Source organism: Nesoenas mayeri, assembly GCF_963082525.1.
Source record: "Nesoenas mayeri genome assembly, chromosome: 1".
Taxonomy (NCBI): domain Eukaryota; kingdom Metazoa; phylum Chordata; class Aves; order Columbiformes; family Columbidae; genus Nesoenas; species Nesoenas mayeri.
This window is the reverse complement of record NC_137541.1, coordinates 17,523,659-17,549,825: the sequence shown is the minus strand read 5'-3', so window position 1 is coordinate 17,549,825 and position 26,167 is coordinate 17,523,659. Positions and strand designations below refer to the sequence as shown.

General features: G+C 36.0%; 1 protein-coding gene across 3 annotated transcripts in view; it reads right to left on the bottom strand.

The window, feature by feature from the left end:
• The window catches only part of TBC1D22A (TBC1 domain family member 22A), a 164,011-nt gene that overhangs the window by 135,075 nt on the left and 2,769 nt on the right, over positions 1–26,167 (bottom strand). For all 3 annotated transcript variants that reach the window (XR_013922065.1, XM_080343458.1, XM_080343459.1), the window contains exons 3-5: positions 23,753–24,093; positions 22,098–22,277; positions 4,048–4,118 (exon numbers count right to left, since the gene is read on the bottom strand). Coding sequence is in view for 2 of the 3 variants with exons in the window: in XM_080343458.1 (XP_080199584.1) it covers positions 4,048–4,118; positions 22,098–22,277; positions 23,753–24,093 (592 nt within the window). In the remaining variant the exon portion in view is untranslated. The remainder of the gene's footprint in view (positions 1–4,047; positions 4,119–22,097; positions 22,278–23,752; positions 24,094–26,167) is intronic.

Sequence of the window (26,167 nt, the reverse complement as noted above, 5' to 3'; positions counted from 1 at the left end):
TGCTAATTACACAATGAAAGTAAATACTAAGTACATAGGTTTCACTGCTCTCCTGCAACAGTCCAACATCATCACCCATTTCTATAACTTGTTTTATTTAATTTTTAGAGAAAAATAAGAAATACCATGCTAAAACATCAAGAGATTTTTGAAAATATCTCTATATAAGAATAATTTAAATTGTTATTCCCATATATTTTAATTTCTTAGTGTAAGATGACAACAGAATAAGTACAAACCATATTACATTCCAAATACACATACTTGCTTTGGCAAAACCATCGCTTTTAAGATGTACTGACTTGCATCTGGTTCCAGCTACTTTGAATTGCACCAGCTTAACTTTTGCCTCAAGACTCAGTGTGACATTTAATATCCTGTCCTATAGTTTTGCATTCAGTTAAATATTGAATTCTGCCTCACGTTTATTCTCAACAGTTGTGAGGTTTTTGTCCTTTTTTTTCCTGTAGGATATCTTAGTTCCATTAGAAAAGAATTCATTTGTGAGATCAAATGTGATTGTTCAAAGGATACCAATATTTTCTCAGCAAGTCTTTTTGCCATTATTCAGTTTCAACAACTGAAGTAATCTTTCAGTTGGACATGTCTTGTTTCCTGTTCACTTTATAAATTAGGTTCTTTTTGAAAGTTGGAAAGGTTTGAACATATCATCAGGAAATAAATTGGTGGAGCCTTTAATCCATTTACTCATTAATTTCCTCCAAAGGCTTTTGCAATCATATCTTTAGTTCTGTTATTCAAAAGAGAAGTGAACTAGAACAGTTCTGCTTGCTGTTTAGGTAAAGTATACCTATGGTTTTTGCTATATTTTAAAAATAAATCATGTAATTTTTTAATGTACTGTTACCAGCAGATATACTGTTGTGGCTTTGGCTGGGATGAAGTTAATTTTCTTCACTGTAGCTGGTATAGTCCTGTGGTTCGGATTTAGTATGAGACCCATGTTGATAACAGGGATGTTTTAGTTAGGGCTGAGCAGCACTAACACAGGGTCAAGGCCTTTTCTGCTCCTCACACCACCCACCGCAAATGGACTGTGGGTGCACAAGAAGCTGGAAGGGGACACAGCTGGGACAGGTGACCTCAGTGACCAAAGAGATATTCCACACCATATGATGTAATGATCAGCATGTAAAGCTGAGGGGAGATGGAGGACGTGGGGGGACATCCTTAGTGGTAGTGTTTGTCTTCCCAAGTATCTATTACATGTGATGGAGCCCTGCTGTCCTAGGGATGCTGAGCACCTGCCTGCCTGTGGGAGGGAGTGAATTAATTCCTTATTTTGCTTTGCTTACGCACACAGTGTTTGCTTTACTTATTAAACTGTCTTTACCTCAACCCACAAGTTCTCATTTTTACCCTTCTGATTCTCTTCCCCATCTCACTGGGGGAATGAGCGAGCAGCTGCATGGGGCTCAGTTGCCAGCTGTATGCACCAAACACATGTGAAAATTAACCTTCTGATCATGTAATAAGTCTCACCTATTCAATTTTTTAAATAATATTTTAGAAATTCCAGCTTCACTGCTGATTTTAAAACAAGACAATCACTTTCCACCTCAGATACCACTAATTGTACTCAGTTCCCCAAATAAGTCAGTTTAGGCTTTTTAAGTAAGACTGCTGAACAATTCCAAAATATCCAGTGCCAGCTTAGCTCCAAACTGTGCTTTGGTTTCTTCGGGTTTCTCGTCTTTTTGGTTTTGCAACTGGTCTTTAACAAAAATAGTTTTGCTTTTAGACACTTATTTCCCCAATAGCTCCCAGTAGACCCTAAAGCACAAAAGATTAACACATTACCCCCTCTTGCCTGGGACATACATTAGCAGTAGGTAACATGTTTAAACAACTGGTGTGCCTTAACAATTACCATTAGAAAAAAGCCTCAGTTTGTGACCACAAATACTCAAAGCACTTTTTCTTCCCCACTTCAGAAAGAAGATGAAACAAGCTGCTGCCTTACAGCATACAAAAGTATTGATTGCTAAATGACCCATCTTTGGGTTTCCAAAACACACTGAGGACCACTTGTGGATAAAAAATCATGGTAAGAATTACATAAGAAAAGCTAGAAACTTTCAAATTATTGCTATTTGGTAACAGAAGAAAAGAAGAAAGCCACACACTCTTTCGAAAGTCTCTCACCAAAATAAAAGAAAAAAAATCCACTTAATTCTTAAAGTAAAAGCAAAATAACCTGAAGATGGTTTCTTTGCAGAGGAATGGCAAGATTGGGAAAGATAAGAATTAAACTGGAATGGATCCCAATCTGGAGTGGTTAAAATAACAGAGTAAGGGAACTCTACACTTAAGAATGTCTCTAGACTGGGAACCTCCGAAAAACTAAACTAATGTCAACATAGGGAATGAAGCTGAAGCTCATGTAAAGTGCACCCTCTTACTTGAAAGTAGGGAAGTGAACTGCAGTTAACTTGTGCATAATTCCAATTCTCTTAACCTTAGTTTTAGTCCTCTGATTCAGAACTTAACCTATCCTTATGCTATCGCTTACTGTGTTTCAAAGTCAATTTTGAGTTTGCCATACTTTTTTTTACTTTAAGTGTTTTAAAACAGGCATTCTAAACTTCAAGAGGAAAAAAAAAAAAAAAAAAGAAGAAATGTTCTTTTCATTACCAAAATTTGAGATAACTTTGGAAACAAAACTAAAATAAATTGTACACTGCATGTGTAATTTCAGTTACAGTAAGATATTTAGAAGCTGCATCTGCATTTACCATTAGAAGTAACTAAGCTGCAAATTTAGTAGAACTCATCAGCAAGAGAGACTCTTTCAGTCACTGGAAATCAGTCTCAATCTGAAGTAAATACTTCACATTCCCTGCTGAATTATTCTATAAAAAGCAAAGCTATTTAAGTCTACTCTCTGAAAAATTCAATAGTGTTAAACTGTTGTGTGTATAACTCAGAATTTTAAACAGTTCTTAAATGCATGAAGATTTGCTGATAAAGTGTCTTTCACAGCCTCTGGAGAGTAGACAGCATGAGATTTTTGCTTCTTTTTAATACAAACATCTTCACAAGTTCTTCTCCGAACCACAAGCAGACAAACAACAGCTAAAATGCGCAACCATTTGCATCACAAGTATTATAGTTGAAAAGATTGACACAAAAAAAATATTCCTATGAGGAATACATTTTATTTTTGCAGACATACCTTTTTAAATTTAGTGTAAACACCAAGATTTTAAAAATCCAGTTCTGTAACATCAAACCCAGTGAAACCCATATTCCTGCAAGCCTGCCTCTGCTGCCCGACTGAAACATGTCCATGTGCTGTTCCATATTTCAGTCAACCTACTCCCATGCTACTGCTGCTGCAAAATCCTCTGACCACCAGGCAAAGTTCAGAAAGCTCAGGCAGCCAAAAACTCACACTACAAAAAAAAAGTGATTAGCTTTGTAATGAGCTTGTCTCCCTGAAGTCACTCACTGGTCTGACATCAGCAGAGCCAATGCCACAATGTTCACATTTGTTCGTCTTTAACCATTACAGAAAAAAAATGGTCAAAAAACCCCGAGATACTATCACAGCTTTTCCTCAGTACAGTCTTAATCCCTTCTTGTAGTTGCTGTAATGTGAAGTCAGAATGAAGCCTTTCATAGGACACCAAGAGGCTGCATTTCCTCTACTGTGTGCCTATTTTCCAGAAAACTGTAAGAACGTACTTGTCTTTGAACTCTCCACCATTCCATCAAAATTGGTTGAAAGAGGGCACTGTTATCACATAAGCCTTTCTTTCATAGAAAGCCAGGCTGAAAAATAAAGATATACAGCTGACATGATTTACTACTACTTCTTATTCTCCTCCTTTCAGTTTGACAAATCAATCTTGAAATTGAAGGAAAAAAAAAAAAACCACAACACTAAACTTTCATTACAATTCAGCAACAAGACACAATGTTTTCAAGTATAACTGATGAATTAGAACTCAAGCAAAATTATCTGCAATGCTTGAAAAAACTTACTACTAAATACAAAGGAAGAAGAAAAAAAGTACAACTTACTGAAAGAAGCTTCCATGCAATTGGACGAACCTGCTTGGGAATGCCAGACCAACTCAATTTCCGTAATTCTTCTATTAAAAGAGAAGTATTTTGTGAGAACTAAGGAAGCTACTATCAACCAGTATACACAGATATATTCAAATTAGCACACAGATGTTTACAATAATGATGTCTTCTTATAAACTCCACAGAATCAGAATTGCATGACAATCCTACCAAATTAATAAAATACTGGATAATCACTATTCATAGGTATACATATGATAATACCTACTGAGTGCAACAAGGTAACTACTTTTTAGTATACATGTCTTGTATTAACATGCAAGAGATGCTCAGACAGTGTAAAATACACTTATACAGCTCTTAATTAAAAATTAGTTACAAAAACAGAAGGATATTTTATGTTTAAATCCAGTTTAATCCCCTTTTTCTCTTCATTGCTACAGAATTTTTCTCTTGCTTCACAACTTACTACTGAAATATATGATTCTTCCAGGGCTTTTTGAGATACATATGAATGGTACACAATATAAAAAGTCTGGAAAAGCAGTTGTAATATACTAGAGTTTAAGCAAAATATCAGCAGCATAAGCACACGATTTCAAAAAAACATTCAGAAGCTCACAGTACTTGTGCACACTAAAGGAGCATGGGTGGGAGAAGCACAAAAGCATGCTTATACACAACTCCAAAGAATTTGGTGATATCCCAATAAATTCCTCCCTTATTCATCATCTTGAGGAGCTGATAACTACTGGAAGAATATAGGATCGCCAAAAGATCGGTAACCTTCGAAAAATACAATACTACTAGAGACCAGTGTGAAGTCTCAAAGCAGCAACAAAAACAGAACTTGTGCAGACTAAAAACACTGAATAAGAAAGGGGATGAAGTTTCAATTGAACTACACATCAGGCTGGCACAACAGATACGCTTCATCATGAGTGCATCGTCACTGCAAACATGAAGGATTCAACAGGAAAGAGATGTAATAAGCAACTGAAATTATCCAATATTAAATGACTCCTGAATTTCATTGACACTAAATAGAAAATGGCACCCAGGACTGTCCACTCATAATTAAAACCCAGGCTTGGACACAGAGATGCATTAAGTGCAACAGCAGAGAGACCGGCTACTGATACACCAAAGACAGAAAACAAAAAGTAGTTGTAAAGCCAAAGAGCTACAGGACGTCATGAACACTGGAAAAAAGGCACTAATGGATTCTAAAAAAGAAACAAGAATATCTGTGACAAAAACCACATGCAAACAGCTGTGCCATGACACAGTGCAAGGCTGAGGCACAGAACACAGCTGGACAGAAACAGGCTTCACTAAGGAGTTTCAAAGAAGAGCAGATGGTGAAGTGAAAACCAATAAATAAGAGTTTTACATATATATATATTTACATAAAGAAAATATTAATAACAGTCTGCTACTTCAAAAGAGAACAAAAGTCTGAGTACATTACTATTTATAATGGGTTTTTTGCCTCTTGAAAATTGGTTTTCTAGAGTAAGAGCTTTGAGGAACTAGTTTTTCGTGATGGAGAGAGAGATGGTGGGCAACAGAATGAAGGACACAAATTATGTTATACTGGCATTAAATGATCATCTATAAAAGATCTAGATATTTGGCCTTAGACATTTATCCAAGGACTCTGAGTTAAAACAAAATCATTACATTCCAAAGAACAGAAACAGCCAGCTTCATAATACATGTCTGAGATCAAGAACACTGTTGCAACTAAAAGGTAAATTTATAAATTCATATGTTACATTTTTAGGTCATAGAAACTTCAGCAATTTTCCCAAAGCAAGCAGAAGATGGATCCACTAATCTGATTTACAAGCAATTACAATTTTCCAGTATACAAAAGCAGACAAGATACAATTCTAATATTAGAACTAGATTCTAATATTACAACTATATCCAAATGTGGTATTTCCAAAATGTTTACCCAGGCACTGTTGTTCTTGTAACGCAGCACCTACCTAGGCAGCCCCCGTGCTCTACCCCATGCAAGGGCACTGCCCGGAATTTCTCACACAACTCTCCCCTCACTACTCATGAAATCCAAGCATCGCATCGGGCGCTGTCTATAGCGTCTGTCAGCTCCTCACGCTGTTGTTCGGTACATTGAGCGATTTCTCACGTCACCTCTAGTAGCTCTCCACACCCCAGGGAGTTCGCTCAGCTTCCCAGTAGGGCAGTTAGCAGCTTAGATTTTTGCCTGCAGCCCTGACACATCTGCAACAAGCTTCAATTCCACCCATGATTCGATGTCAAGTAAATCCCCAAGCTAGCAAGCACGCTATCAGAAGAATATCACTGGTTATATTCTTCTAAAAGCCAAAAAGGCAGGAATCTGTCAGAACAAGTAAAGGCAAAGTAAGCATATAATATGAACAACACCAGAAAAAAATGGTATTTTGTACTTTGTTAATATTTTTTTTAAGTAAGAGAGAACATCTGCCTTAACTAAACTCATCTACAAATTATATATGTATTTCTCCTCCACCCCAGCTCCAGTGTTGGATTAATAACACCAAAGGCCTCAAGTCTTCAAAGGCAAGTGTGCACCATACCACTAGTCCTTCTGTAGCATTTACAAACAAGTCTTGTTTACTGGGTCTGATCTGCACTGGTCATCCAGTTGAAAGGAAACATCTTGTGCATTAGTTTATTATTTCCCTACACAATCATTTTGCTAAAGCTTCACGTTTTGGCTACTGTTACACAAAAACACACCATTTAAATCTATGTAATAAGCATAGTTTATGCAGAAAACAGAAAATAAGTTACAACTCAAACTACTTTTTTACTTTCAAGTAACATCAACTGCTCATTCTCAACTCTGGAACCCAGCAAGCTCTACAACACAACTCATGTAAACAAAAAAGACACAAAAACACACACCCATGCAAAAAACAGGAAAAGATGCAAATTTATTGTCAGAATCAGAAATGAGAAGCATACAATTAAATCAGTGACAAATCATACAGGACAAGATTTCCACTTACTCTGAAGTAACTCATTCAAGGCCAAAGACAGGAACCATCAAATTGGAATATACCTTATTCTAGTAAAGCTTTCTATCCTGTGATAAGCTGAGCTTTCCTTCTACATTCAGGACCAGGCAGTTTTGACAAATAAAACTTCAATTATGACACTATTTCAAATGAAAACTCTATTTGTAGGACTTACTGAACTAAGGAATCATTATTTGAAAATTAAAGAAATAGAAGGAATAATGTTTTACTTCAGCAAGTTTCAAGAGAAATCAGTTTTCATTTCTGACACTATTCTCCAACTAACATAAATTTCCTTTAATTAGGGATAGCTTCAGCTGTCCTGTAATTCCAAACAATAACATAACACCTTACAAGACTGGGTTTCAAAGAACTGCTCTTTTTGGGGAAAAAAAAATCTCAGCACTGGACATGGAAATGTACACCAAGGACAAAACATCTTTGTTTTACAACATAATACTTACTTGAAACAGATCCATTGACTAATTCTCTGTAATGCAGGATTTGGGCATGAATACCTCCCTACATTATTGAATAGTGAACACAAACTAAATAATGAATTATGTTCCTCTGCCAGAGTCTTATCTCTGTGTGTTCTTTTTACACGTGGATTGTCTGCTGGATTGGCCTACAGAACCTTTGGCAATGGTCCTTCTCCCAGGACATTTGATAATAAAAACTTAACACTAGTTCTTATACTTCTGCAAGTTGTTTCTCAAACTGTCTTTTAGACATTAGCCCAAAAGGATTTATATTCTGTTCTACTCTCCTTATTTGACACAGAACTTGACCTTTTAGATTGTATTTAATAACCTCCTATTGTATTTAATAACCTCCTCTGTCATGTCATAAAGGATCCTTCTGAAATTTCTCAACGCTTTTGTTTCTGTTTATGCTTTCAGAAGTGCTACATATGTTCGTATTCTACAGTACCTTGTAAGAGAAAACCCATTTAAAGCTGAATTTTGTCCACGTAACACATGATAAAAAGACTTTTTTTAAAAAAAGGTTCATATTGGGCCAATATGAAAGACACAGCATGCTCAAGGGAGCAAGCAGGTAGACATGAATTTGTTGAGAACACAGAAGAGCTGCAAAAACATATGAAATGCCTGTCAGAGGTCAGAAACTTGACTTAAGAGCAAATAAATCCACAAAGATGTCACAAAGAAAAAACCTGTTAAGATTACACCTCTGAAAACAACATCTTTCCAAGAAACAGAAGCAAATGAGACACTTGACAAAACATTGTTAGAAAACAGGTACGGCATGCTGCTATTATAAACAGCCTTGCCATGATTAAAAAAAAAAAAAAAATCAGGACAATGTCAGCTCACACAGATACAGAACCCTTTCTGGCATCCAAGAAAGAATTCCTCATGTTTATCTGTACATATCCAAGTATCTGGCCTTAAAAGTCGTCACCAGCCTCACATGTTTCCTGAAACCCACATAAGCTCCAAAGCTGGAACCCATCTCACAGCTTCAAAGAGACTGGGTAGTTCTCATCTACATCCACAGATGCTGCATTTTCAAAAAGAGGCAGCAGAGAGGGGCTGGAAAAAGCAATGCTACTTTTCCAACTTCTGTCAGCTTATATAGGCGTAACCTGTCATGTCTTCAACCTGTCCACCAGCAGAAGTTTTCATTTCCTTCCTTTCCTGAAAGTTTTTTGTCTTCCCCCATGATGTACGACTATTTCAACACATTCACAAAACAAAAGGTGAATGCCAACTAATGGCAAGAGATGCCAAAAGCAACTTGCTAAGAAGAACCAAGTAGACTGAAAGGCAGCTGATACAGCTGAAGCTGTATGCATGCCAAAATACCCCAGCTGTTTGACTCTTATTGCTTGCCCTTGCAGTTTGAGTGCTTTATTCTATTTTGGTATAAAGTTTCACATAATATCCAAAAGAAGGGAAACCATATACTACATATTATAGTATTTAGTATAAACCTAATGTCTATTACTTGCTGTTAACACACAATGTACACACAACAAGTGAAAGTATTACAAGTACCTTTCTCTCATCAGCAACACCAGAGCACTTTACTCTTACTCTAGGTCATCTTTAGTAAAGAATACCAATAGAATAAAAAAGAACCATTAAAAATTTGTATATACAACATCACAGTATCACAGTATGTTTGGGACTGGAAGGGACCTCAAAAGATCATCTAGTCCAATCCCCTTGCTGGAGCAGGAACGCCTAGGTGAGGGCACACAGGAACATGTTCAGGCGGGTTTTGAATGTCTCCAGAGAAGGAGACTCCACAACCCACCTGGGCAGCCTCTTCCAGTGCTCTGTCACCCTCACCATGAAGAAGTTTCTTCTCAAATTTAAGTGGAACCTCTTGTGTTCCAGCTTGATCCCATTATCCCTTGTCCTATCATTGTTTGCCACAGAGAAGAGCCTGGCTCCATCCTCATGGCACTCACCCTTTATATATTTATAAATATAAATAAGGTCACTCCTCAGCCTCCTCTTCTCCAAACTAAAGAGACCCACCTCCCTCAGCCTTTCCTCATAAGGGAGGTGCTCCACTCCCTTAATCATCTTCGTTGCCCTACGCTGGACTCTCTCCAGCAGTTCTCTGTCCTTCTGGAACTGAGGGGCCCAGAACTGGACACAATATTCCAGATGTGGTCTCACCAGGGCAGAGTAGAGGGGAAGGAGGACCTCTCTCGATCTACTAACTACTCCTCTCCTAATACACCCCATGATGCCATTGGCTTTCCTGGTCACAAGGGCACAGTGCTGGCTCATGGTCATCCTGTTGTCTACTAGGTCCACATCAACTGAAGAAAAGTTATCCAATGGTCTAGGTGCAGGTTATAGTTTTTTGACTCATCTATTTTTAATAATAATTAAGGCAAAGGATGAATATAAAATCCAATTTACTTGATATTACTTCTTTGAGGGGAACATTCCTAGAGCACCTATCTAAATGCAACTATCATTGGGAAAATAGAAGAATTTTTGTTAACTACTGATTTCCTCTACATTGATTATTACAAATGCTTACACAGCAATAGGAATGGCTAATATTTTATATTCAAAAAACGCTGAATTTTAGTTTTTATTCCAAATAAATGCTGACCTGAAGTTCACAGCTTTGCTCTCCCTTGTTGTCATTCACAACACTGTCTTGGCCAATACCCCTTGATAACAATTCTGAAGAAAAGATTTTTATTATTGAAGTGCTGGGGTCTTTTTTGGAGGGGAAGGTGTGGGATTTTTGTTTTTATTTTGGAACTTGTTTGCTTTATGTTTTGTTTTTTGCTGTTGTTTGGTTTTGTTTGTTTTGGGAGGGGGGCTTGGGAGGGGATGTTTGTTTTGGTTTTGTTTCTTTTAATATTCACCTGTAATGCTGTGGATATGTCTTGTTTCCCCCCAATTAGTCCTTGGCTACCACAGTGTTCTGATTTTGTTTTTAATAAAGCCAAAGAGGAAAGAAATAAATTAAGGGTAACTAAAGATCTAAGGCTAGCAGATTTCTGCTGTGCAGGGTACAAATAGGCTCTACCCACACAGTAAGTTTATTAATTTTTACTGCATAGAATGTAATAGTACATAAGTACAGGTGTGAAGATTTCAAACTTAGAAACCTGTTTGACTACATGTGTCTACCCCATAGTTTGCAACACTTTAAATCAAGACATCAGAAGAAACCCATCCTCAAAGATTTTGAGAATACCAAGGAAATGTATTGCACTTATGTTTGAAACTTGTCCTCTATTTAATACCTAATTAACCATTAAACCATTTGTCATTGGTTGAAATGTTACATTTTCCCTAGTCAAAGCATAATTTCAATTTATTGCCATTATACTAACTCTTTCCCCTTGTGGATTTCCCAAGGAATTAATGTCCTAGTTATGAGCTGGAAAACATGATCCTCAGCACAGGATTTCTACAAAGGAGCTTTAATGACACCTACAAATCAGATGCACATTTTCAATCCAGACAGTACTTCAAAAATATCCTTGCTTCAACATAATTAACTTTTTCTTAAGATTCCAGAACAATTATTTTGAATATGAGCAGTTGTAAAACATTCTTATCACAGATATGATCACTTGCTGAAATGCAAACACAGAATTAAATTTAACCTACTGATTCAGAACTCAAATTAGCCAGATCCAAGAACAGCATTTGTAAAAACTTGCCTATAAACCCTGTCCCAGATTGAAAGGATACTTTCTAAAGTAACACTTTGAAACCCAATTGCTACTCTGTCTTTCAGTTGTCTCACTATTTTACATAATTCTGTGATCAAAAAGTATCAAAATATTTATAAATTCTCATAGATTTTAGATCACAAATTTCTCCATTTGATAGCACTAGCCACCTGTCACTTCTCCTTGGCAGACAGTGTTTATTTTTGCATTTACTGTTGGGTTAGGATAATATTATGAAGGGATAATGTGGTACGCAAATGCTTCAAAATAATATATTTAATTTTGGAAAAATCTGTTTTATCTGGTTTACTACAATACATTGTTATACATTTCTTCTCTCTGAAGAAGTTTAAAGCTATTTCTAAAAGAAATCTTAGTATAGTATCCTTTTACTGCAGTAGATTTAAAGATTCTTCATATTCCATTAATATTTCATGGGGCTTTCTACAAAGAAAACATGTCATTAACTTACCAGCTTTCTAACCCCATGAGCTATTACCCATTACACCTAAAACACATGAGGGGAAACAACCAAGTCTACAAGTATTTTTCTTGCAACTACAAGCTCATCATTCTATCAGTTACAAATAAATAAAAAATAAGTCAAGAAATATTAAAGGAGTTCCAAACTTCTCTGTATGCATTATTCATTTTTAATACAGCTGTTATTTCATTGAGATTACTATAAACGGCTACACGAAGTGATGGGCCGCATGAACAACTCCACGATAGATATGATAAACTAGATTTACGTGGTTTATGTTCCTATAACAAATTCCTTGGATAATTTAACTATATAAAGCTGGAAAACTCTTTCAAGAGCATAGATTCATGGAACTGCAGCTCCCCCAACAGCACATTACAATGCAGGCAGTACATATAGAAAATCACTTTAATACAGAGCTTGATATTACTATGGCAACCACAGCAACTGGTTTCCAAAATGAATAATAGCTCTGTTAGGCACTTCATCAAAATTTTTTTTCAAGCAAACACTGCCCTTAATCTTCTCAATGGAACAAAGAGTTATTTGGAATGCATGCAGAAAACAGAAAAAGTCTAATCCAATGTTGTAAACACAGGGTAAGACCCTTTTGAGGACCTTTGCTAGAAAAGAGCAGGAAGTTCACCTTGTCCACTACTCACACAGAAAGCTGGAGAAGCACAAGTAGATGAGGTGGGTGTTGGAAGGTGTAAGAAAGCAAGTGAACAGAAGATTAGGAAAACTAAGGCAAAAAGGAAGATTAATAAAACCACTAAGAAAGAATTGCAATAAGTGAAGTTACCGATGTAAATTAGGAAAGTAAGTAATGGAGAACATGTATGCCAGCAGATGATTTTAAATGGTATTATAGTTTTTCACAGTTCTCCTGCAACATTCACTTCTGTGCACCATCAACTGTTTTTATTTTCACCTTAAAGCTATTGAAACAGCCTCTAACAAACTTTCCAAGAAGAACCAAGGTATCTCTCTATACAGAAATAAATAGGAAGTAACATAGTACCAATTAAAGGACACAATTTTCCCCACCTATTTAGAAATAACAGACAGTATTTATTTCTACTGTTCAGGGAGAGGATGGAATTTTGCAGTCTGTTGACCAATTTTTAAGCCAACAGTCAAATAATTATTTACTTTTGGACAATATCAGCTGTGTTGCATCTTGTCATACCTTTTTAAAGAAAAAAAACCCATATGCATTTGAAACAAAGAAGCACGGCAAAAATTTACTTAAAGCTCAATATTATTAAGAAAAGACTCCTACAAAACATACTAAATAAACAGACTTCAAAAAACACTATTGCAATATCTATATTCAAAAATGCAATATGACATTGGTCCTTAAATGTGTAACCATAGTACAAGAAACGCACAACTAAAATTATGAGGATTAATAAATACATGCCTAGATTACCCAGAAACAAAATTCATGCAGTTATTCACAAGAGCTATGACTAGAGAGCTTGCCCTATTAAAAAGAAAAAATTAAAAGAAACACACACACACAAACAACACTACAAAACCAAACCAAACACACAGCACCACCACACAGTAAATCTACCTACAATGCATGTTAATTTAGCACATAAGTAAAGCAAATATTTCCTTTCTTTTTATAGTTTCCCTCAATATCTTTGGCTTAGGAGGAAAGCTGCTGATAAACTCCATGATAAGATACAGAATAAAGAGGATCCTGATCTGGCAAAGAATTTCACATGGAATGCATGTAAAGAGCTATAGTTCTGCTCTTGGATCATTTCCTCCATATGCAAAGTTGAGCTTGGGAAAAATAAAATTTAAAAAAGTCAAAAATCAGTCAGTCTTGCAAAGTGAGTGAATTGAATTGGTCATCCAAAATAGTTTACAGATTGTCATTCAATTACTGAATTTGGATCTTTCTGTTCATATTAACACAGATAATTCTTTGCCACTTTTAAGCATCTGACACTTCAGTGTTTCCTGCCTCCAAGGAGAGTTAATGTCTGCCAAGCAACTCAAAGTGAAAAGGCTACTGGGACTGGAGCACATTCCTCCTAAATGTTTTAAGGATTTGAAAAAGACAGAACAAAGCTGAATTTCAGTTTGTCATCAAGCACTTAAGGAGGTGGAGAAGCTGAACATAGCTCACAGTTCACAAAAAATGAAAAACTGCAGGTTGTACAATACAAATCCCTTTTGCTTTCATTTTAATTGTCAGAATTAAGCAGGAACAAACACGTTTGTGAAAGAACCTCATCTATGTCTGACCAGAATATTTCCACCACAATCATCAGAGTAAAGACTCACAATTATAACAGTAAGGGCTACACATTTTTAAACATTCAAAATAAGGTTTAAAAAGTTTTCCCTAATTTCCCACCATTACATCAAAATCCCATGAAAGGCTAGCCCATAACTTCTAACCCAAGGTTTTCTTGGTTAACTGTGAACATGCATTACATCTCTAAATGTCCACTGTTGCTAAAATACACACAAGTGCCTATCTAACCAATAATCAGTATCAGGAAGGCAGCACAGCACAAGCAGACACAGCAAAATATAGAATCATAGAATCATTTCGGTTGGAAGAGACCCTCAGTATCATGGAGTCCAACCATAACCTAACTCCAGCACTAAACCATATCCCTAAGAACCTCATCTAAATGCCTTTTAAACACCTCCAGGGATGGTGACTCCACCACTTCCCTGGGCAGCCTGTTCCAATGCCTGACAACCCTTTCTGTGAAGAATTTTTTTCCTAATATTCAATCTAAATCTCCCCAGTGCAACTTGAGGCCATTTCATCTTGTCCTATCACTTGCTAAAAGTGCTCCACTATGATTATCTTCCCAGGCAATAACTACTTTATGTATATTTTTACATACACCTTCCAGTTCTGGACTTCCTTCTAAATACAAAAGCAAGACTTTGGAAGTACATTTTCACAGAAAACACTTCTCATATATAAGCTCTCTTCCATGGACTTCTCAAACTTAAACAACTACAGTGGTTCTACAGCAGCATAACATAACTATCTTAACAGGCATTAGGCTTTCATATTGAAAAAGCAGTGCACATAATAAAAAAAATGTATATGCAAGACTTGATTGCAATAAAAGTATTTTAAAGGAATTCTTCAGTTATATCTTGCAATCAGGAAAATTAATAACAATTCTGTCTTCTAGGCATTTTCTAAATCTGAACTTTCAAGTTACAATTTCAAAGGATGCTTCTTTAGAGCTATGTTTGAAGTTGACACACTTCATGGCAAAACAGTTTCCAGTTTAACAGTGGAAGAGATGGTGCAGTAAGACATCCAGGATGACTTATACTTCCTAGAGTCTTGATAAACTGCCTTCCAAGCAGGACGTGCCACTCATTACAACATGTAATCTGCTAATCTTGATGTTCCAAAGCTTCAGGGTCCCTACAAAGTTCAAAGTTTCTCAACAGTCTTGTTGGTGACATTACCAGCAAGTTCCTCCCTGCTGCATCACCTGCACAACGGTGCGGGGAAGCAGGTGAGGCTGCGCCCTCAGAGTCTGTGGCAACCACAATGAACACAAAACTTCTCATCCAAATCTCTTTTACTATAATACTGCAGCTTGCATATAGTGCCTGTATAAATTCAGCTTCCATGACGCTATGAGGAAAGAACAGGAGACAGCACACTGAATTAAAAAAAAAACTACACCACAGACACCCCCCCCCTCCCACTACAACCACAAAATGGAAAAACTGCAAGAATACTTCATCATATAGTACCTTCCTTTCTCCCAGCTCACCCAGAGCAAATATCCCTCATCTGAAGTGTATTGTTCATTATGTGGCTAAGGCTTAAAGACTATTTTGGAACAGCTGATCACAAATCAATATAATAAGCGGTATGTGATCACCAAAAAACTCTGCTAAAACTTTATCCAACATTAAAAATAAATCCATTAATTTTATAGTTTGTAGTAGAATGGTGCCTAATCCTCAGTTTTTTCAATGATCGGTTAGTGGTAGCTACCAAGGTAATTTCGTGTGTACATGGGAATTTATGATAATTTTAGGTCTGGGTTTATTTTTGTTTTTGTTTTTTAAACAGTGATCTCTCAACCATCTGAAGTTACAGTCCCAGTGTAATGCTCTACATCCAGACCTGGTTGGAAACAGAATTAGTTTAGAACTTCACATCTTGCTGAAAGGAACCTACTGTCATGACTATAGCATGGGAGTTTTAAAGACTGTAATAACAGCACATTTCTTTTTGAGTGGTGTTCAGATCAACAGTTTTAACCCAGAATGCTCTCTGTGGACTTCAGTACAAAAAGAAACAGTTTTACTCCCTATGCTATGCTGCTGCAATTTATATTAATCTATATTTTTCTCTAGCCATGGATGTAAAAATTAAAGTCACTGAAAAAGCATAAGATGTAAATGACTAAAATTAAGCTACGAGTATCATAATACAAAAGGGGTTTTACTCTAGTTTGTTTGCATGGATAATCTTGAAGATACAGTTGAAGGAAAGAAAAAAGTTACAATTACTGTCATATTTAGTACCTTTAATATGACCCTGTACCATAACCAGTCTCCAATCATGGAATTCTTCTAACTTTCTGTGATTCATTTTTGACAGATACATTTTAATAAAAGTTTGCCATCTATATACCCAGCATCAACAGTATAACAAATAACTACAACTTTTTTTTATAACTTTTGCAACTTAAGTTTTCTTTCTAATCTTAATTCAGAAAATAAAACTAATTTCATTTCTAAAAAAACACCTAGAATTCTATCGTAATGCACAGAGGCAACCAGCTACGCTTATGAGATAATATGATATTACACGCTCTGTAATTTCTATAATTTCTGTGATAATGCTTCCTACTTTTTTTTCTTTGAAAATGTAAATTTAGCAAAAAAAATATTTTCCACTAATACCTATGCTAACAACAAGGGCGCCTTTCAGGAGCTACAGTCCCAAATTACTAAATCAATTATTTCAACTGGTATTTTAAATACTAGGAAATAAGGGCATAGAAGGGGAACTGAAAAAAAGCTTGAAATCAAAGAAGGTACAGAAAACAGAGAGGAAAAAAAAAAAAAACAATAGAACACAAAAAGTTTACTAAAAAGAAAATTTAAAGACTAGTCCACTACAGAGCAAACTAGTTAAAACTCTCAACACTTATTATGTAATGCAACAACTGCTATGTCAATCAAATATCTTTACAAAATAAAAGAAATACATGCTCTCAAAATTGTTTCAAGAACCTGTTAGCACCAAGTTACAATGATAAATAATACATTAATACCTCTAAATTGAAAAATCCTACTAAAGCCAGAAAAATACCGATTGTTACCTGAAACCACATGTTATGAGAAGACCAAGCCATAGAAAAGAGGAAGACAAAATACTAATGCAGCAAAAAGCAATTAATATAAGGAACAATTTATGGATATTTAGCACTGAGTTCTTCCAGAAGATGTTTAATTTTAACAAGTGTTCCAAAGCCTACTGGTAGAGTATTCACCTTTTTTTGTTAGTCTTGTTTATTAGCTGAAACGGCAAGCATGTTTTGCAGATAACAAGCTAACCAGAGCAGAACGGGAATCAGAGAGGACACCTTTCAGTGATAATAGTTGAAAAGATAGATATGACTAATGGCATGTCACATGAAGCAGCAGTAGAACACGTTCACTGTATACTATATATCAGCAAATTGGAAGAATAAGCATCAACATGATCAACTACAGACAGTTCAAAACTGTAGGGGACAGTAAAATTCTAAATGACACGGAAGGACTAGGACCATAGAGATAAATCACTATGCTGTTCAGTGCTGACAAATTAATGAGGCTTGGAACAAAATTAATCAAGTTGATTTCATTAGTACATTTTGTAAAGTTACTGAAACTTGTCAATAACATCATTTTGACTAACAGTTTTAAAAGATGTAACAGATTGCTGTTACAGACTACTGTTTTTATGAGCCATAAATAAAATATAATTACTATGTTTAATACACATCTAGAATGTATAAACTCATCACAAACAGGAAAATCCTGCTTTTCAGGTTGCTGCAACGATAGGGGTCACCACTGTGGTGGAAAAAAGGGACACATCTAATAAGTTTTTTTTCTAAGTTTCATTTCAAGAAAACCACCCTAGAATTCTTTTATATTGCACACAGAGTCAACCAGCTACTGTTATAAAATAATCAATTACATTGTTTGTAATTCCTATAAAATTACAGAAATATTTTTTGCCATCAGATTACTGGTCTTCTTAAACAAGTAAATAGCAATCTGTCAAGAGACACTCTCACTACACTGCTTTAAGTCCCGTCCCCTCCTCCTCAAGCAACCACTTGTTTGCAAAACGCTCTGCAAGCACAGACCCCATCTTCATCCAGTAACCCAAGGTCCATTACAAGGAAAGACAAGGTCTGAAACAAAGTAAATCTATGCCACATTGACTGCAAGGCAAGCGTAAGCACAGGTTGATTGCACAAGACTACTGGTATAAATTGTTCTCTCCAAAAAACCTGGCATGCAGTACCAGGAGCGGGAGGCTACGCAGACACAAGGGTCACACAGTCTACTCTGGAGTTATCCACCAAAGGCAGCTCCAGTCCTGTCCCACTTCCTGAATTGGCACCCTGTATTCCACAATATCATCTAATTGACAGGGGTCTGTCCTCAATCCCTCTCCAATCAAAACTGCTTCTTATAATAGGTTCCTTCTACCTTCCCACATTTCTTGCCATGACATGGTTTAGCTTGTTTAGCAGCCTTCATTATGCAATTTTAACTCTATGAGATTATCTCCCCATTCTTTGCATTATATTACTACTTGAACATATATTGAAAATATGACTACTCTTGAATACCTGTCTCCTGCAGCACAAATCATGTACCTAGAAGTAACATTTCTATAGCAACTGGGGTTTTTTTCATATAGCTAACTACTCTTGACATCCAATTCACATTATACTTTCTGCATTTATATTAGAGGTAATAACAGCATAGCAATAGTCAAATAAAAAGTGCCAAATGGAAATAAGGCATATTATTTGCATCTGTTTATCATGCAAACAACAAAAATGCCTGCAGGATGGAGAAGTGTGTTAGGAGAGCTTAAGGGAAGACTCAGAACAACTACAAGGGCAATTATAAATTACAAGAGTGGGTTTATTAGTTCAACTCTACAAAGCATTAAAAAAATCAGTTAAGGGCACTTTTGAGCAATGGAAATAACTCTTATTTATGAATAAAGAGCCTAAGTAACCTAAAATAATTAATTCTTTCATATTCTGAGAATTGTGGGGTTTCGGTTTTTTTAATCTTTTCTAGATTGTGCCTTGCTCTAACAACTATTTGTGTATATAAACATCTGCTGGATAAAACTGCTCGCAGAAACATCAAGAATGGTTCTGTCATTATATATTTATGTAATATTTACCAGTGGATTCATATACCAGTTGCAGACAATAGCGAGTATATTATTTTGCTCAGTGTATAATTTGATGGGGTTGACAGAAGCTACCGATTTCCACAACATCCAACCTATCGCCCAAACCCAACTCCAAAATCTATTAGTGGATTTCAATGGCTAAAATAACCTTCCCTTCCAAATTTGTATACATAAACTTTCAAGGAGTTCTCTTTCGAAAGAACACACTCTTTCAACTCTAGTTGAAAGACAAGACTAACATTGCGTTTTACACTGTCTTAATAGGATAATCATTATCCAAGTGTGACCGAAAGGATTTCAAGGTTATTTGTATTACTTTGTGGTTTCAGTCTATGTTGATTTCTCATGTTATGATAATAGAAAAGCCTCGAGTTGAAAATGTGCATGACATTGTTTCAGTTCCACAGATTAACTTATTTTTATATTGCTTGAAAGGACTTGTTACATAATCCCTTTCAACGATACGCAAAACTATATCAAGAAAACAAAGTCAACAGCAATATTCCTGCTACTATTACTTCTGAGCAAAACCAAAACTACTACATGCAGAAATGAACAGAAATAGTTGCTAAAATGTCTCCAAGACTACTACCCACTACATCAATTCATCATGACAAACAAGATCCAACTATCTGTGGATCTAACACAGAACAAAGATCCACACACTCCACATCACACACAATGAGCCAGCTGCAACAGAACAGCTACCTATCCCTTCTTTACTCACTATCAATCACTACTACTTGGATACTTTACCTACTTCCACATTAGTCAATTTTCAGTATTACTCTAAATGATAACAACACCACCACACACACACACCAACAACAAACACCACACAGAAAACACACCGGTTTCTCAAGATACTGCTGTCATTAAATCAATATTCCTTTTTAAACAGTCTCCACTGTAACATGGAGCTATACCAAAGCACTCACAAAAATGTATACACACATGCACACACCAGATTCTGATGATCTGTAAATATGGTCATCTGCATAAATAAGTTTGTCTACATATATATGCATATACACACACATTCCTTAAATATACATATAATGTAGTCTGAGACCTACCATCACATATGATCTACTACTAATAGCTTCATGCTCAGCAAGAATTTGCATGTGACCAATTTGTTTCTTTCACTAAGAAAAAATCATGAATTAATATTTAATTAATATTACTTAATTACTTAAATATTTACTTAATATTACTTAATTACTTAAATATTACTTAAATATTAGGAAATGCTACTGGATATATCTCAGATACAAAAGCCAAAATATTCATATTAAAAAAAAAGGAACTGAAAATTCTAATTCACATAACTCCCAAATCCATACTCATTACAGTTTATAATGCAAGATAAAAACAAGCTTCCTGTAGAGAGGTATTATTTAGTGACATCTACAAGAAATAATATTGAAAGCTTGTTAGATATGAGCAGCATACTCAAATTTTGTATTCCTATGTATATTTCAATGTGAGATTTAGAAAATTCAACTGGGAAAAAAAACGCAGCTTGGTTAAATAATACTGAGTAAACTCTCAGAACAGTCAGGGTGACTGCACTTCTAGTAAGAGTGGAAATTTTCTTTCACTCCCTTCCAAAATATTTTATGTGAATTCCTACATTTGATTTACTGGAAAATTATTCCCATCTAATTAGACAGCAAAAACGAAAAGGACAGGTTTAAACTAAACTTTGTCTTTCCTCTGACTTTGCAATCTTATGTAACAGAGATTCTGCCATTACAACAACCTTAAGTGCAATGTTAGCTTTCAAGTCAGTCATAATCACAAAGCTCATAACATCTGTTGGATCAAAGGGAAAAAAGTGATATTTGATTGCCATTTTCAAGCTTCTATAAAACATCTGATTTGTTTTAGCACCTCAGAGTTTATTCACAGGTGTATTTTATAAGAAAGTCCTATAAGACACTGAAGTATTAAGTATTATCCAGCTAGTATTGTTTCCATGGTTCTACTTTATTAACAATCTCACAGCAAGACAGCACAGAAGGAAAAAAAAGCCAGAACTTGGACCATATTATACTGAAGAAGTCTCATGACCACTGCAGGACAGGAAAGCATCAATTCAAGAACTGAAAACATGCAGTTTCTACTTCCTTCCATGCTTTTCCTGTAGATATCTTCCAGAACAGTCTAACTCAAAGTTGATTTTGTTTAATAATTATTTTGACATAAACTCCTTCTTGTAAGTGACCAGCCAAGTTCTCCAAGCACAGTGTACTATTTCTACTTGCTCCAGATTTTCACTTGAGATACAAAGCCATTTGATTCTGCGATACCCTCTCAGCACTTGTATTTACTATTCAGCAATTACAATCCAGTGCACAAAGGGAACAGTCAAGTTATCTGACAATACATTTGTTTTCACATTAACATGTTGTCAGCTTTCACGGATGAGACACAGAACTACTGTATCAGCCTGTGAACATGAAGAATGTTCACTTAGAAGCAGTAATATTTCCACGCCTCATCTTTTTTCACATTCACATTTTCAAGCATGAGAGTAATTTTTACACTGCATGCTGTTACATTTATGAGGCATTAATACTAAACACAGATAATTATACTTTGGTTTTTTCTCTAGAGATTAGTCCAGTAGGAAGAATTAATGTGAGAAAAGAACAAGAAGCCATCTAACACTCTATTTATTAGTAGGATGTATGCAGATTGCAATTACAAGCACGAATACTACACGTATTCAACTATATTTTGTCTTTCTTTTGCAAGATAAATTCTAAATGTTGAACCCTAGCCAAACTATCAGGCAGAAGAATACACCAAACAGGGCAATTTTCCAGTTAAAGAATAATTTAGATGTAATTCATAGCTCCTATAAGAAATACTCACCAAGATCTGTATTGGGGCCAGCAAGTAGCTGCTTAAATTTGTCTAATCGAGATGCTTCTCTTTCAGTTAATGCAGGAGTAACTGAGGCATTGCAGTCTGCCATTCCACTCACCAAGGGAGGCGTGCAAGTTTGTGGAAGGGACTGTGATCTCTGCATGGAAGAACTTTCACTGGCATTATCTGAAAAGAAAAAGCCACAGAACAGTTAGGCTCAACTAGCAAGAAGGCTGCTAATACCCTGAATTTCATTTGTAAATTTAAAATAGAATCATGTTTTGGAGAAACCTAAGCTCAAGCATAGCACAAGATTGGACTTCAAATGACTTGGATTTAGCAGGAGGAACATCTCTCTTCCAAGCACCATTCCACAATGTGCTGGTTTGACTGAAAATGGGTTAATTTTCTTCATGCAGTTTGAAACCTTTCTTTTTCATAGCTAGCAGGCTCATTATTTGGACTTAGTTTGAGAACAACCAGATAGCACCCCAGCACAGAGTTAACATTTTTAATTGCTCTGGTCCAAGAGCCAAGGACATTCTGAGCGCCCTGCCTACAGGTGTGAGGCATCGAGGAAGCAGGGCATGGACAGGGCAGAGCTTGACTGACATCCAGCCTGATCAATGAGAGTATTCCATCCCATTAACATCATATTTCAGATATAAGAGTAAGGTCTTCTGGTTTGCTCTTGCTATCAAGCCAGAAGAGTTCGGTCAGGATGTTTAGCCTGGCCTTTTGCCATCCTGCAGAGGCCTCAGGGCTTTTCTGTCTTTTTTCCTCACTTTTTCTCTATCTGGGATTGGCTTTAGGAGCAGGTGTGGCTTGCTAGGACTGGCTGCTCAGTTGTGGATAGAGTTCGTGAGGAATTGCCTTGAGTATCTTTTATTTCTATTTTTTATATATATTTACTAGTAGTGTATTAGTATTTTGCTACTTTATTAAACTCTGTTTATCTCAATCAATCTGTTTATCTCTGTTTATCTCAATTTCTCCCTTCCCTTTTGATTCTCTTCCCTTTTGCGGGGGCGGCAGGGACAAGAGAGCAGCTATCGTGGTTGTATTGCTAGCCCAGGTTAAACCACGACACACAATTAAAACACATCAAGTACAGATCATATTAACAAAGCAAATTGATTTCTAAAATCTCTGTGCTACTGCAGGCTGTTTCAATCCCTCTCGTCTTTCATAGAAAAAAAATGGACTGGAAAAATCACTGCAATTGGTTTCTTGGTTAAAGTTTACAGATCAGCCACAAACCAGATGACATGAGGATGAATTTCCCTGTCAACACTCATGGTTTTATTTAGTTTTTCAATATACTTTATATAGTAGCATTTTAATAACAATTTTTCGCAATAGTAGAAATACTATTAATTGCATACATCTTGGTGCACTTAACCATTAAAACACATTCAATAATGCAATGTTCTTCCAAAACTATGGATATACTCAGGTTGAAAACAAAATGTTTAATTATTCTTCCCTCACACACCTGTGATGGTTTAACCTAGCATGCAGTCTCTGTCTCAAATAAATCAGTATCAATAGTATTTTCCTGTGGTATTAAGAAAAGGTTGAGAAGGGGTTAGTGTCTTAAAGGGCAAATATTATGGCTCTCCTCATTTGACTTTCAACATCTTTTTCAGTTTCTAACATACCTGATGAACTCGAGGTATGACCTTCACTGACGGATTTAACAAGCCTATTATCAACATACGTAATCGAAGTCAGCTCTGCAGATTCTACTTGTTTTTCTTCCTGTAGATGCTCTTCCTGAAATTTATGCTGTTCCTGTAACTTGCTGTGATTTTGAATTACTTTGTGAGCCGTTTCCATGACCACTTCCGTATTTAAGTTTTCAGCAGCTATTGCTAAGAGTTCATCATCATCATCCCCAAGATCCCAAGCATCACTTGTGTTACTTTCAAATTCTTGGAAGGTGCTGACTTTCTTTAGTTTCACTGGAGTTGTAGGTGGCTTTGAACCTGGTTTTATCAAGCTGTTAAAAAAAAAAAAAACCACACACACACAAATGATATTAAAAGAACTAATAATAGAGTAAGTAAAATGCTATGGATAGAGCCAAAAACACAACAGTCCATGCTTGACATTATATAGGTAGCAAATATTTTCTCCCTCCACTTATTTTACTGCCACATTCACTGTGGCAACATACAGCTGAATGTCTGAGAAAAAGGGCAGGCAAACACTGACTCTTCTTGGCTTTGAATAGAAGCTGAACAAATCCGTCCTCCCCTTGTCTTCATGTTTAAAAAAAAAAAATCCAAATTCAAAAAATTAATACTACTGGAATACTTTATAAGATAGACAGGACACATTGCACTTCTCTTGCTGCAATGTACTTCTGTAGAGATTTCAGGCCTTTCAATGTAATTGCTGCATAACAACACAGGAACAGTAATCAAGTCATTAGGTCTACTCCCAAGTCATCATAAACAATCACATAACAAAATCACTGTCATAAACAAATCAAGTCTCACCTTAAAAGTCATTAGATCTATAATCTCTCCCCATTCAGGCACTCCAGCACATATCAGCTTCAGAACTTTACCCTTCTCATAGGCAAGATATTTTCTGTAGTTACTGGTCTACTTGTACCCTGATCAACTCCTAACCTTTTGTCCCCTGCCAACATGCAGTATGAGAGATGAAGCAAATATCTGCAGAGCAATCACATCTCCCTTCAGATTTCAGTTAAACTGAGTTTCCCAGTCTGCTCCCAAAACAAAAAAAAAAAAAAGTTAATGCCATTAATTTAATTGCCCTTTCTGACCATCCCTGTCTTTCCACCTGTACTAGTTTAACTTTGTTCTGTTAAGGCTATCAGAATTAGAAATCAGAAAACATTCCCATACAGTCTTCATACAATGTCATTAATGTTTCTGTCATGCATTACAGGGAGCATCTTCCCTAACAGATGCTACAACATTCACATTTGACCAACTTATCATTGTCTAAAACATGAAGGTCTTTCTCCTTTTTTGTCATCATTTCAAGCAATAAGCTTCTAGCTTTTGTTACTGGGTCTCTCTTTTTAACTCCTCATTTTGAACCAATTCATCCCATCCCTTTTTCTTCAGTCCTTCAGGTCACACATTTCAACTGCCCTCAACTCGCTATCATCTGAAAATTAACTAGCACATGTTTACTTTTGGTGCCATTTCAAAACGGCCCTTGGAAAAAAAATCCACCCGAAGTATGACCTCCTTTCAAGCCAGTACTTTTCCTTCCAACATTATTTTCTGTCCCTATCACTTTGGGCCATTGATTTCACTGGTCATACAATATTCTCAAAATTCCCACATACCCCAACATTTTAACAGCAAAGCTGGTTTCAAAGCAGCTTTGAAATCTACCAGCAAACCAGAAACAACTTTTCCTTGACAATGCTTAAAACAAACTGCCAAAAAAAAAAAAAGTAAAATACAAAAAGCACTATTCATAAGAATGCAGCATTTTTCTAAACATCCCAGCTGGAAGGAGATTAAAATCATTCATTTGCATTAGTTGTGGGTTCTCAGCATTAAATTTATTTGTTTACTAATGACACTTAACAATGTTGCCAGTTTCATGTACATTGTTTTCTGATAGCCAGTAACCATTATCTAACTCTTAAATCACTGTAAAATCTACCGTATTTATTGTCTTCTCACTCATAAACAAAGTGCCCACCCTTCCCTCAAAATGATCTATACCACAACCTGACCCACTTCTCTTTTAGACAGACAAATAAAGGCAGCCCATCAATAGAATGATGCATGCAGGAAAGCCACTTAGACCTGAGTGGTAAGCTTCATCTGCTAAATTAAGATTAGTATTTATCACACAATTTCCAATTTATAAGGCACTGCAAATGGACTAAAAAGGTTGGCAATCTACATTAGTTAGGAACTGAACAGCAGATCCATTTCTCCCAATATGGTAAGCACCAGGAAGTCACAAAAGAGACATTAGAACAGAGAAGTCAAGATTATGACAAAAAATTGTAAAAGGAAGACTAACAATAAGCTGTATAGCCAACAGGAAAGAAAGAAGTAAGAGAAGGCAGAAGA